This window comes from Toxorhynchites rutilus, chromosome 2 (genome assembly GCF_029784135.1).
Source record: "Toxorhynchites rutilus septentrionalis strain SRP chromosome 2, ASM2978413v1, whole genome shotgun sequence".
Taxonomy (NCBI): domain Eukaryota; kingdom Metazoa; phylum Arthropoda; class Insecta; order Diptera; family Culicidae; genus Toxorhynchites; species Toxorhynchites rutilus.
In genome coordinates, this window is record NC_073745.1 from 1,794,027 (window position 1) to 1,807,845 (window position 13,819).

At 42.4% G+C, this 13,819-nt stretch overlaps 2 protein-coding genes across 10 annotated transcripts in view; one reads left to right on the top strand and one right to left on the bottom strand.

Annotated features, from left to right (window-relative positions):
• Nucleotides 1-11,113, top strand: part of LOC129771239 (homeobox protein 5-like) — a 43,472-nt gene extending 32,359 nt beyond the window's left edge. For 6 of the 9 annotated variants that reach the window (XM_055774676.1, XM_055774679.1, XM_055774682.1 and 3 more), the window contains 7 exons: nucleotides 7,820-8,007; nucleotides 8,120-8,237; nucleotides 8,702-9,174; nucleotides 9,239-9,376; nucleotides 9,438-9,687; nucleotides 9,747-10,216; nucleotides 10,280-11,113. In XM_055774676.1, the coding sequence (XP_055630651.1) occupies nucleotides 7,820-8,007; nucleotides 8,120-8,237; nucleotides 8,702-9,174; nucleotides 9,239-9,376; nucleotides 9,438-9,687; nucleotides 9,747-10,216; nucleotides 10,280-10,360 (1,718 nt within the window). In that variant the 3' untranslated portion in view covers nucleotides 10,361-11,113. The remainder of the gene's footprint in view (nucleotides 1-7,819; nucleotides 8,008-8,119; nucleotides 8,238-8,701; nucleotides 9,175-9,238; nucleotides 9,377-9,437; nucleotides 9,688-9,746; nucleotides 10,217-10,279) is intronic. The other 3 variants (XM_055774683.1, XM_055774685.1, XM_055774678.1) reach the window with 2 other exon arrangements.
• Nucleotides 11,075-12,588, bottom strand: LOC129771243 (uncharacterized). Its single transcript, XM_055774688.1, has one exon. It carries the CDS (start codon nucleotides 12,484-12,486, stop codon nucleotides 11,182-11,184), a length of 1,305 nt encoding a protein of 434 aa, XP_055630663.1. The 5' UTR covers nucleotides 12,487-12,588; the 3' UTR covers nucleotides 11,075-11,181.
• Nucleotides 12,589-13,819: the final 1,231 nt, after the last annotated feature.

Sequence of the window (13,819 nt, forward strand, 5' to 3'; positions counted from 1 at the left end):
CAAAGTTTCCATCGAAACCGTTCCCTTAGCAACGGCCTTCATGTTGCTGTTGTTTGCTGTTCCGACATCGTGATCCATATCAACCGTGTCAACGAAAATCTGGTCCGCCCGCGCCATATGCATGGTGGCACCGGAATCGAGATACCATTCGTCGGTCCTAACATCTCCCATAGCGAGGACACTGCACAAACCTTTCGACTTTCCTGCCTTCACCGTCGACTTCTTGGCATTGGGACATTTGGCTGCAAAATGCCCGGGTTTTTCGCAATTGTAGCACAATTTCTCACCTTTTCCACCGTCCTTTGGTTCTGTGGGCTTCTTCCGACTTGCCTTGCTGTACAGAGCACCTTCTGTGCTGCTGCTGACCGGACCGCGGTCAAGTTTTACGTCTTGTAAAATTTTCGTCTTAACTGCGTCCGCCGTCAAAGCCGTTCCAGAGGCCTCGAGGCTCATGATCATGGGTTCGTACTGCTCAGGAAGACCCATCAGCAAAATAGCCGCAAGCCCGGAGTCGTCCACCTTAAAACCAACGGATGCTAGCTTGTGACTCGTGGTCATCAATTCGTCCACGTATGCCTCAACGCTAGTGCAGTTGATCAGCCGGACCGACGTGAACTTCCGGAGCAGTCCGATCTTTCTGGTCAACCCGCTGTCCTGGAAAGCGGATGCCAGTTTCCTCCATGCTTCCTTCGCGTCCACTGCGTCCTGCACCAGGCTGTAGTTATAGCTCTCCAGACTTAAACAAATCGTGGCCAAAGCCTGTAACTTCACGTCCTCGGGAACGCCTTCATCATCGCCATCAACTGCAGACCAACTTCCTTCGCGGATTAAAATCATCCGCATAGCAAAAGACCACGTCGAATAGTTCTCCCTTCCTCTGAGCTTTTCAATTGCCGGCAGCGCAACGGAACCTCTGCCGACTCGAACGTTTCCAGCTTCAGCCCTGCCTCTTCCGTTGCCATCTCCAGCTCCAGATCCAGCACCGGGAACGGAACTTCTGGCCGTGGATTTTTTTTTTTTGCTTCAAATTAAAATAATCTTGAAAAATTTCCGTGCTCTGGGTCCATAACCACTTTTAGAGTGAAAATCAAACACGTCTGTCTTTAGTACCAGTTAACCAAGGAGCTGGAATTGACAGGTGGTTCGTTTTCGACAGTATGATGATAAGGCATGGAAGATGCGAGAGGGGATAAAAAATGACAGCGACTATTTTTGTTTATAAACAAAGCAGGTCTAATTTTTATGCTACATAGCGGTCCACACCAACATATACATACGCTGGGCCGGTTTCAATCGAACTAGCTGTTCTGTCTCACAACCCGTACGATCAGGTGAGTCTCCAACTAAAGCAGCTGTCGCCGGGAAACGATATGCATGGATATCCACAGCGTATCGCTATCACTCAATCCTAATGGGTCGCCAACGACTAATTCCACCAAAGCGAATGGAACTTAGAGCAGTACGGCACAAGCCCGCCGGTAGTGACCCTTTCATATACCCACTAGCAAAGCTCCCACAATCGCTCCAATCCCAGCAGCAACAGCAACAACCCTCACGTTCCGTAAAACAGCAATGCAGACAACAACTTGCAGCAGTCACCGAAACACAACAATGATGCCAACAGCGTAAACAAAACCAACGTTTATGCGCAGCAAACACATAGCGGTATGCACTCATCATTGCATGCCATTTGTTATCCTCTTTCTCGGAAAACTCTAGCCGTTCGTTTGGTCGCTGTCAATTCGAACTCAAGTAATGGCTGAACAGCAGTTCTGACATAACGTTCCACCTTACTATACCGCCTTGCAGTTAACAGTGGAATGAATCTTTATTGAAAAATTCAGAACGTCAAAGCCTCGGATTATTAGCGGTTGCTGTGATCTTCAACAATTTGGCTGGTTCGTCACTTTTTCTTCCATTTTTGGAAGAATGTCGGGAGTGAGAATTGAACTCGTGACCTTTAGCGTGAGAGGCATGGATGTTACCACTACGCCAGATCGCCTCCACAACCGCTGTGTTTCCGCGTGACCCATTTTTCGTTTAATTATTATTTAATTAAAACCTTACATACTTCTTGTTTACATGATAACTACTTACCAGAATCTGAAAAACACAAAATACCACCGAAATACATTCAATTTTTTTCAAAAATCGGTCGAAACAACAATCGAAACAGCCGAAACGAAGAATTGGCTCTAAATTTTGTCGCGTCATTTTGGTTGTTAATTATGCTTGAAACGCACTTTTTATTGAATAATTATTGTTTCAACTAAAGATGTTATAAATTTCTTCGAATAATGCAAATAAATTATTGGATTGGATTATTTTTTCTCGAAGTTTTGTCACTTTCTTTCTTTGCTTGAGCAGCGGTCTTAATGCTTTGTCCGACACTGTATATATGAATCGTTCAGGCTCTGTAAAAATTAGTGCTACATTCTGATTATAACTCTATTGCACATTTACGTGTTTACTTAGTCTTCGGTTAACAAAGTGGGGAATCGATTACCCGCGGACGCATCGAGGTTAGTAGGGTGACATAGGGCCCTATTCCAGAAAACAAGACGATAGGACGAGCACTCGTCTCGTTTGTTTTCATGTGCCAGAAGCCGTGCTCGACTAATAACAGACGAATAGCTCGTCTGACCCGACCCTTCGGCTGCGCTCACTGAAGAATCGGTCGAGTCGTTGTCTGGGTTGGTTTGATGTGTTTTCGCCTTGTTGAACTTCATAACCAGGGATGCCAGGTGTTTGTTTCAAATCTATTAACACGGCACGAAAAGTGTCTGCATAATTATATTGAACAAAAAAGAATAATTCATGAGTCAATCTCTGTGATGTTTCACAGTTTATTGCTATGCAATAAAATGTATTTCTCAGAATAAAAACATGTCTTCACATCTGACATCACTGATCATACCGAGATGCAGATCTTCCAATGCAGTCTTGAATAACCGAGCACATAGCAGAGCAGTTTTTATAGCAGAAATATTTGACGGAGCATTTGCATTTTTGAATCAATAAAACAAATCTTATTTTCATTGACATTACCCAACTGGGAACAACTGTATTTCGGTTGCGCATCGCAGTTACACTACATCTGAACCGGAGAAAACAGAATAAATCACTATATGTCCAATGAAATTAAATTTAAGAATGTTTTTCATCAAGGCGGGCTTTTAAGTGGGAGCATTTGCTATAAATTCGCGGAGCACAAATTTGCCGCGGAGCACCATTTGAAACCCCCTGCTATAGAGGTTTTAAACTTGAAAGTTCAATCACCTCTAGTATCTGAAATGACGATTTTCCCAGGCTCCTCAACTTAGTACTAGGGGAAAGACGGACACCCCTGTGTAATTGATAAATTACATTTTTGTTTTAAATTTTAATGATGTACAAACTTGCAATACAATGTATCAATACCTTTGACACTTACTGTGTACACCTAGCTGGCTTTGTTAAAATTTTCAATAAAAAACAAGAAGTGGGTTATATCTGTGATATAACCGCAAGGTAGACGTAGGACTACCGTTGGCTAAGTAATCATTTATTTGAAATTTCATCTGAATCAATTCCTAATGAATGAATGAATGAATATTTTGAAAGATTGCTGAAAGTTTTTCTTGTTAGTGTGTGTATGTATGGAATTGTTATTAGCACAAAATTCAACTCTTTCGAACTTGTTGGTGGTCTCGAAACGAACCGATGGAATTTGAGTAGCCTTGTAAAAGCAACTGAAGATGTTGGATACATGATTCATTTTTGTTTTCGTGAGAATAACACGAGATTTTTCATGATCACTCCATGCGCAGAATAGAAACTGAGGGCGCCATTTCACGGTGAAAACGAGATAAAGTATATATAACCTTGCATAAAATTCATTTCGTTTTTATCGTGATGTGGCAATTTTTCATGACTGTTCCATGCGAAAGCAGAAAGAAACTAATGCTATTGGATTGCATCACGGGAACACCAAGTCGAATGCGTAAATGGGTGCGAATATTCCTTAGCTCCGACGCATTCACACGCAAACAATTTTTCAAGGCTGTTCCATGCGAAAGCAGAACAGAAACTGATGCGAGTAAAACTACTCACGCCTTGCATATGTCCGCTATGGTTTCCCAAACACTAATGCAAACGAGCGAAAAAAACCACAGCTTGCATGTATTCGCTATGATGGTTTTATTTTTTGCGTCCGTGTTCGGGAACACATTGCGATCATCAATCATCATCAATGAGCTAGATTGTTATGATTTCAATAGCTTACTTTCAAAGCAATTTTTAAGCTATTAAAACGATTTTTTGGACCAATAAGTGACAATCATAAAACTCGTTGACATTTTATCTTTCGCATGAAGTGATTATTATACCACTCCATTCAGCCGGTGAAGAGGTATTAACGTTCAAACCCTTGCAGTCCAGCGTCACTCTTTCGTTTCCCAAACTTTGAACTTATAACCCGGTACAGAAATTAAAGACGTAGTCCTACGTCAAAACAAAAAACTAATCTACAAAGAGCAGCTCGATTTAAATTTTCGTCTGCAAAAAATTAGGTTCTCATTCTTATCGAGTAATTTTTGGTGTATTTTTCGATACGTGAGTGTTTTACCATCACTTCTCTTCCAGATTGAAATTTTTTCATTTTTACTCCAGAAATATTGATGAAAATAAAATACTAATCAAGCGGGTAAGATGGACACCACCGAAGGGAAAGGCAAACATTTTGTTTTGAAAACAATTTGATTGTATCCTTCTTTTTTAACAGATGCTCACTAACTACGTTTTCAGGTGCAACCATATATCATGGACGAATCAGCAGAGCGGTTTTTTAAACGTAATCTGAATTTGTCATTCCGAATACCGGAAGCTATTTTAGACAACAAAAATCAGAAAAGTTACAAGCCCTTATAGGTGATTTTAGTCTAGCCTTCTTGTTCGATCATTTTGAAGGCCAAAAGTTATCGAGTTCATAAAATTGAATTTTCAGTTAATGCCCATCTTTCCCACCCCAGGTGTCCATCTTTCCCGGCAAGTGTCCGTCTTTCCCAACTAAATCTAATTTTTCTCAAAAATGCCGGACACATTCATTTTGCCAAATGTCTGCCTCAAAGACAAATTTTATTATAAAAGAAGACCTAGACTATCAATTTGTGGTGAGATAGCTATATATTTTTTGGGAAATTCACGAAAAAAACCAACGTTTACTTAAGGTGTCCCTTCCCCTACTGTTAGTGAAACATATTTTGGTCTGCAAGCGAGCGAGTACAGAAGTACCCGCCGCCTGAATTTGCAAAGCAGATTTCCTCAGGCACCTTGGTTTTGAAGTCTATGTTAGGGAACACGTTTCGGTGGGAACAAAATTACCCCGTAGTTGCATGTATTTGCAATGCCGATTTCCATAGACTCCTTGGTTTTGACGTCTGTGTTGGGGAAACCTTAAACCGGTAAAGGTTACTCAATTGTTCATCTCATTAAAGATAACATTTTATTAATTGGGATGAATGCGTATTGATATTTCCTATCAATTGATGCAAACATCTTTTCGATCTATTAAGAAATGTTCGAGTTATAAGCATTCGAAATATTTAATTTAGGTATTCATTTTACCCCCCATATATTCCGGTGAGACGTAGCAGATGTTGACAAATAAAACGGATTTAACCCAAACAGTTCAGTAGTTTGTAGTTACGCATGGGCTTTTCAAACGACCCTCGTATTTTCACACGGGCTTGGAATAGAGTGTTGGAAATCAATGCATAATATTTTTCAAATTAATTACGATACGAGATTTAAATGCTCTTAGGCGCCGTGCACAAATTACGTAACGCGATAAGGGTTGGGAGGGGGGTCGAGGTTGCGTTACTTTCTGTCTAAAGGGTGTGTCACATCAAACTGCATCACGGAAAAAACGCTGTAGAAATTTAATTTTTAGGAATTATATCTTCAGCTTTCGCTTATAATCAGATAAGAGTGTATAGATCACGTTGGCCATGCTTCACTGTCAATTTTTCGTAAATTTGGAAAAATGTCGTCGAACGAAAAAGAGCGCCGTGAATTAATCCTGTGCACTCATTTCGAGAATCCGGAGTTGTCACATCGGGACATCGATAAGATGCTGGGAATCGTCCAATCCACGGTCAGCAGAGTACTAAAATGATACTTCGAGAACCTAACCATCGACTGGAAGGTGAAGAACGGCAAAAATGGATGCTCCGTCAGTGAAAAAGATCACAACGGCGTAGTTAAGCAGTTTAGACGTGATCCGAGAAGTTCGGTCCGGGATGTCGCCAATATGCTGAATTTGTCAAGTTCATTCGTCCAGCGGACCAAGCAGCGGGAGGGCCTGCGTACATACAAGGTTCAGAAAGCTCCTAACCGCGACGAAAGGCAAAACATGGTGGGGAAGACGCGAGCCCGGAAGCTGTACACCGAAATGCTGACGAAGCCGCATTGCCTGGTAATGGACTACGAAACCTACGTCAAAGCGGACTTTCGTCAGCTGCCGGGCCTGTTGTTCCTCTCCGCAGAGGACAAATTCAGCGTTCCGGAGGAGATTCGCAAGCAGAAACTATCCAAGTTTGCCAAAAAGTACATGGTGTGGCAAGCGATCTGCTCTTGCGGAAAGCGGAGCGCCCGCTTCGTGATGACCGGCACGGTAAACGGGTAGGTTTACCTTAAGGAGTGCCTACAGAAGCGCTTACTACCACTATTGAAGCAGCACGAGGGCCCGACCATCTTCTGGCCGGATCTCGCTTCGTGCCACTATTCAAAGGACGTGTTGGAGTGGTACGAAGCCAACGGGGTCACCTTCGTGCCAAAGGAAATGAACCCGCTCAACGCGCCGGAGCTTCGCCCAATAGAGAAATATTGGGCGATTATGAAGCAGGCCCTCCGGAAGAACCCAAAAGTTGTCAAATCGGAGGCGGACTTCAAGAGAAAATGGATTTCTGTTCAAAAAAAACTACAACCTGACGTTGTACAGAACCTTATGGACGGGGTAAAGAGGAAGGTGCGAGCATACGGGCTTGGGCTCGAAGTATGAATAAAAAGAAAATGCCAAAAGTTGTTTAATAGTTTTTATTTTACTGTCTAAAATTTTCAAAAGGATCGGTCTCCTGGGCGAATTTCTACAGCGTTTTTTCCGTGATACAATTTGATGTGACACACCCTTTATTAGAGATAGAAAATTGCGTTACGAAGGGGGGTAGGGGGTCCCAAATCCGGATTTTAGCGTTACGTAATTTGTGCACGACGCCTTATCAAAATATGTGGTTTAACTCTAAACAACAGCACATATTGGTAACTATATTTACGAGAAATGGGAAAATCCCAAAAACATAGGCTTAATGATGAACGGGGACAAATACACCTGCAGTAATAATTTATATCTCAAACAATAATATTCAATGATTCAGCATGGTATTTCAAAGAATTTAACATCGTACGAAACAACAGATTAATCTATAACCTAGAAATCAACAAGTATTGGTCTATGTATGGGAGGAAGCTTTTATTTCAACCCTATTCTAACTGTCGAAAAATTTGTAATCATCTATATTCCAACGGATTGTTAGGGAGTGTCCATCGTTGTTGTAAAAATCTCGTAAATCCATCAAGAAAAGACTGAGCAATAAACGCTCAAAATTGAACAATTATCGTTACTCGACCGATATTCAACTTTTCAATTTGTACCCTCAATATGTTTAACTTAACTTATAGAATAGTGACGTTCGACAGAACCAATATTCGACGATTTATTGTTTTCATATTCCGCAAACCTCATGTTGAGTTTCTTTTCCAACTTCATCACCGACCGGTTCAGTTGCCGATCCTTTAAATGTCCCTCAGCGTCGACAGACTTCGAACAGGAAGGCCAAATCTAAAACTACCAACATCCAGCAGTTGATCGGACGTAGTCCAGGTAGTACCGCTGGGTTGGAACAAGTGGAGGAACCGACGGATTTCGCAACCGACTCCGACTCCGATCCTGCGTGGACGCCCCAAGAAAAAGTATGTTATAATATAAATCGACACTTTTTTTTTTTGCTTCCATTACTTCAAAACTGTTCTTTCTCTCTTTTTGTCTGTCGATTATCGAAACATTCGTCCTTTCATCTAATAGCAGGAAGATGATGAAGAAGAACAAGATATGATGGGACGCAAGAAAGCGAAAAAGCCCAAAAATGTTGTAGGAAACCCACGTGGCAAACAACAACGGCCACGATCAAACATCTTATCAGGTGTGTACTAAAAAAACTGAAAAAAATAGCTCACTATCATTCTCTCCTATTTGTCAGAAAAAAATCCATACTTCATTTATCTGATTACCATTCCATGCTGTGTATATATTTCATTGTTGAATGCTTGTTATTTCTGTATTGTTTCGTATGAAATCTTTGTCATTGTGCATATGTGCTCTTTTTACCCATTTTATGTATGAAAACAAACGCCAACACCATTCAAACGATATCCCATCTATTTCTCATCCCGTCGTGCCATGCCACCTCAAATGTTCAAAAATCATCGCCAAACATACTCGGACCACTAACCCAACCGAAATAATGCCGCATTGAAACTCTTTAAATCACCAAACCAATGGTAATTGCCATCACAATTATAATGCTACTCGTATATTCCATTACGATCACATGCTCACGGTTTTGAATATCGAGAAACTTAACGCTGAGTGTATATACTTTTCTAGTGGCAGCTGCCGGTGCCGGAATTGCAGATTATGATTACGAAAGTGAAGAGGGGAATAATGCGCTAACGGCGGGAACAGGTAGAGGGGGACCGACTTCGGCAGGTATTATTCATCCTATCAGCAATCCGTCACCCCAGCAACAGCAGCAACAACATCATCAGCAGCAGCAGCAGCAGCAACAGCAACAGCTTCAGCAACCTTCAATACAACAACCAATGATTCAACAGCAGCTGCAGCATCAACAAATAATTCAACACCAACAGCAGCAACATCAGCAACAACAGCAACAGCAAATATACCAACAGACAACGGCTATCGGTGGTAATCAAATCATACAGAATCAATACATTCAGCAGCAGCAACAGCAACACCAACAAATTCAGCAGTATAATTCCGGAGCCATGGTTAACCAACAACAGCCTCAATCACATTCGCAGCAACAACAAGCCGTCAACAGCAACGATGAGTTTCAGGTATTTGTTTAACATATAGTTGCGGATATTAGCATGGATGTCAATCTAATGTACATCGTTATAGACTGGCGACTTCGTTGTAATCCGCTCGGAACTAGTACAGGACTATCCTTCCATCTGGAGGGTGGACGGAAAAACACTACTGCAGAAGTACGAGCCTTTCGATCAGAACGGCAAAACGCTTCATCGCAATGTATCGACGGTGAGTTTGACGCGTACCTATTTGATTCTCTATATTCGACTGGTTGATTTCCAATTCCCAGTATGCTGCATGGAATGCCGAAAGTAAAAAGCTGTACGTGAAAATACCGGTCCGTTTTCGGGTGCACAACCACATGGAATCGGTGGTTGAGTTCATGCGGAACGAGATGTCCATCGACGACACCGAGCAGTTCCTGGAGAAGTCGATGAACGAAACTAAAATCTATCAGGATGTGTTCGAAGTGTACATTCAAACATTGATATCGCAAGCGCTTGATTCCAACTTCTTGAAGGAGATCTTCCAAGAGCAAGGTAATTTGACCTACATGGAATGTACTCGTTGACTGTTTGATTTATTCCTCTGTTCATAGACGACTACTTCCTGTCGCGGGTACAGACGATCGATAGTCTCACAGACGATCGGAAGCGACGATTAATTCAGATAACGCCGTGGTCTCGGAATATGATCACCTCAATAGCAACGTTCCCCGCGTACGATATCATGACCGAGCTTGGCCATACCAACATGAATCATCCGGTGTGTGTCGCGTGCCATCAGCCAGGAATTTCGGTCCGAATTGTACTGCAGGGCCAAACCTACAATACCGCAACGTTGGCTCCATGCCAACTTCAGGACACTCGCATTCAGTACGAGAAAAACTTCCTTCTCTGTCGCATTTGTTCGTCGCGATTCGAGCTGTTGCACAAGATTTGCCACCAGAAGTACATGATGTTTGTGGAATGCGCAAAGCGCGTCAACCAACAGATTTCACATGATTCGTCCAAAGCTGCAACCATTATTCTAAACGAACTGTTAGCAGATGAACACTGGCTGACGATGGTGGGTTTTGACATAGTATTCATTGCATTGTGATAATCATCAAATCGTTTTAATTTTTCACAGCTTTTCAAAGAGGTTCGCGGAATTTGGGCCGAGATCGAAAATATGGAACGTCAATACCGATTCCATGTGGCCTCACAATGAGGAAAGGATATTAAAATGCAATAAAATTTAAGCATACTGTAGAAGCACCGAGTATGCCCATAGGACAAAACGTCCTGTAAGTCATCCAAGATGAACGTAGAATGCATAACTGCAACAAGTGAAAAGAGCCCATATTATCCTTTTTTTATGAGAACGTACGATAGTCATTATCTCCCCCCTTAGTGCTCCCCATATGTAGGTTTAACGATACACTCATACACTCACAATACTAACAAAAGAAACCACATTTAAAGGAGCCGAGCTTGTGAACGGCAAGCTAAACTAGTATTTGTAGTAGGATTTAAACATACAAACGAGATATAGCAAATAGCAGCAGCAGCCTTACTTTGGAAAAATATTCTATTTTTGAATTCACAGCTGTTTTTAAGTTGCTCGGTCAAGTATTTGCTTCCATTCTCCATTTGCTACACATGTATAATTTTTCATCTTTGTACTAGACTCTGGATAGGGATAGCTTTTGTTACGAAAATTCTTTTCTCGGATGAACTGAACGCGAGCGTAAATACTGAATTCGCTTATCGTTAGGTATTTTTATACGAAAACAAAACAGAAATCCTAAACTCGTCTATGTCCTGTAAAAAGTATAGTATATAAAACCAAGAAACTCAAGATAACTATGAGCAGGAGACTGTGAGGGACCTTTCTTTCCGATGATGTATCACTCCCCCAGACATTCAGCATAGCTGGTATAAATAGAGCTTTTATTATAATAATGATAAACTTAACAATTAACTATATAGTTCACTGTTGATCGCAGAATTCACATTCGTCCCTTCTCTAATCAACCAACCCAGCATAATTCACTTATTTACAACCTTCAGCTGTCCGTTCTCTACGATATCAATCTTGATGTCTCTCATGTTAATATTCTCGAAGAAGAGACCTTTCTTCGTAACACCAACCGTGCTCGTCTTCACTGCCGTATCGGGATAATTGTTCGGAGCATTGGCCAGTTCTTTCGCGAAACTGACATACGATTTATCAGCTGACCCGTCACACGGCTGTCCATTTTGTGCTGCACCGAGCTGCTCTCGTTCTGCTTCCCTCTGCTCTGCTTGTTCAAGATCCGTGAGGATGCGGAAAACGGGTTTGGTAACTGGTGATGAGTAGGGGCTATCACTGGATTTAGCTTGCCGAGAGGTGTAACGACCGAGCGTAAAGCTTGCCTTTGGATGGGAAATCAAAAGCTTTTTCGAGTGTGTATTGCTTTCAATATTCGGAGATTTGATGGGAGCAGTTTTGCCGAACTTACTGTCTAGAATGACAGTTCTGGTTGTTGGCGGTATTGGGGAACTTTGATTGCTTTTCGAAGGAATCGAGTTACTGGACTGTGGTGACAGTTGAGCTGATTGCGATGGTTCTACTAACAGAACTGGGCTTTTTGTGACTGTTTTTGGTCCATCAACAATATCTATATGTGAAACATAGCTTCCTTGTCGTGTAAGGGTCTTTATTCGAGAAGGTCTTATGGCTGCATATCCACTTTTCACCTCTGGTGATAGTATTTCATTCCTAACGCTACCGCTCCGGTTCACGTTGACATCGATTTTCAGCGGACCAAGGGGCTTAACCTTCCTCAAGGTGCCATACAGAGCAGCTCTCGAATTCTCAAACGTGCTAATTTCTACTTTTAGTGGTTCTTTAAGTTCCTTTTTCAGCAGATCATCCTTTTTCGTATTATTGAAATGCATTGCTCGTTGCGGCTTAGCTGGCGGTCTTTGTAAATCGGTGGTGTTTACAAGGTCCAACTTTTTCGTACTCATATCAGCTTTCTCATCAATGCTCGGTCCGTACCTAGAAAGTGTTTTCAACAGGACAGGGCTGGATAGAGCTGGTTTATCATCAACTATATTTTTCCGTGCAGGAGTAGGTGACAACTTCGGTGGGTTAGTGTTGAGCTTCAATTTAACCTCCGTTCGATTATTTTGCATCGTTTTCTCGATCTCCAGCTGTTTTGTGCAATCGCCTCGCTCAACGTCTTGTACTTTGACCTTGCGACTTAGTGTGTTTCGTAGTTCGTTCTGAAGAGCGTCCTTCATTTCACCAGCGGCTTCAGAACACTCGCTTGTGGACTGCAACGACGGTGTGGATGGTGTCGATTTCATGCCCTGAAATGGTGATACAAAGAGGAATGTTGAGTATATTGAGTGTTTCACGACGTCGTTCGAATAACTGAATGCTGTTAACTTAGTCAAGCCGTAGGTGACGAATGATAATATAATCTAATCTTTCTTCGTTCTCATATCATGTCGGTATTTTTTGCTTGGAGTCTCCTACATTCAATCACACACATATAAAAACAATCAACATGATATTACTCACTAATCATCAAATGTGCCTCTACAATGTTTCATTTGTTTCGGAATTGGATTAAAGGGTGTGTCACATCAAATTGCATCACGGAAAAAACGCTGTAGAAATTTATTTTTTAGGAATTATATCTTCAGCTTTCGCTTATAATCAGATAAGAGTGTATAGATCACGTTGGCCATGCTTCACTGTCAATTTTTCGTAAATTTGGAAAAATGTCGTCGAACGAAAAAGAGCGTCGTGAATTAATCCTGTGCACTCATTTCGAGTATCCGGAGTTGTCACATCGGGACATCGGTAAGATGCTGGGAATCGTCCAATCCACGGTCAGCAGAGTACTAAAACGATACTTCGAGAACCTAACCATCGACCGGAAGGTGAAGAACGGCAAAAATGGATGCTCCGTCAGTGAAAAAGATCACAAGCGCGTAGTTAAGCAGTTTAGACGTGATCCGAGAAGTTCGGTCCGGGATGTCGCCAATATGCTGAATTTGTCAAGTTCATTCGTCCAGCGGACCAAGCAGCGGGAGGGCCTGCGTACATACAAGGTTCAGAAAGCTCCTAACCGCGACGAAAGGCAAAACATGGTGGGGAAGACGCGAGCCCGGAAGCTGTACACCGAAATGCTGACGAAGCCGCATTGCCTGGTAATGGACTACGAAACCTACGTCAAAGCGGACTTTCGTCAGCTGCCGGGCCTGTTGTTCCTCTCCGCAGAGGACAAATTCAGCGTTCCGGAGGAGATTCGCAAGCAGAAACTATCCAAGTTTGCCAAAAAGTACATGGTGTGGCAAGCGATCTGCTCTTGCGGAAAGCGGAGCGCCCGCTTCGTGATGACCGGCACGGTAAACGGGTAGGTTTACCTTAAGGAGTGCCTACAGAAGCGCTTACTACCACTATTGAAGCAGCACGAGGGCCCGACCATCTTCTGGCCGGATCTCGCTTCGTGCCACTATTCAAAGGACGTGTTGGAGTGGTACGAAGCCAACGGGGTCACCTTCGTGCCAAAGGAAATGAACCCGCTCAACGCGCCGGAGCTTCGCCCAATAGAGAAATATTGGGCGATTATGAAGCAGGCCCTCCGGAAGAACCCAAAAGTTGTCAAATCGGAGGCGGACTTCAAGAGAA

Bases quoted from the DNA above. Each gene is read 5' to 3' on its own strand.
- LOC129771243 (XM_055774688.1), bottom strand. From the start codon at position 12,486: ATGAAATCGACACCATCCACACCGTCGTTGCAGTCCACAAGCGAGTGT.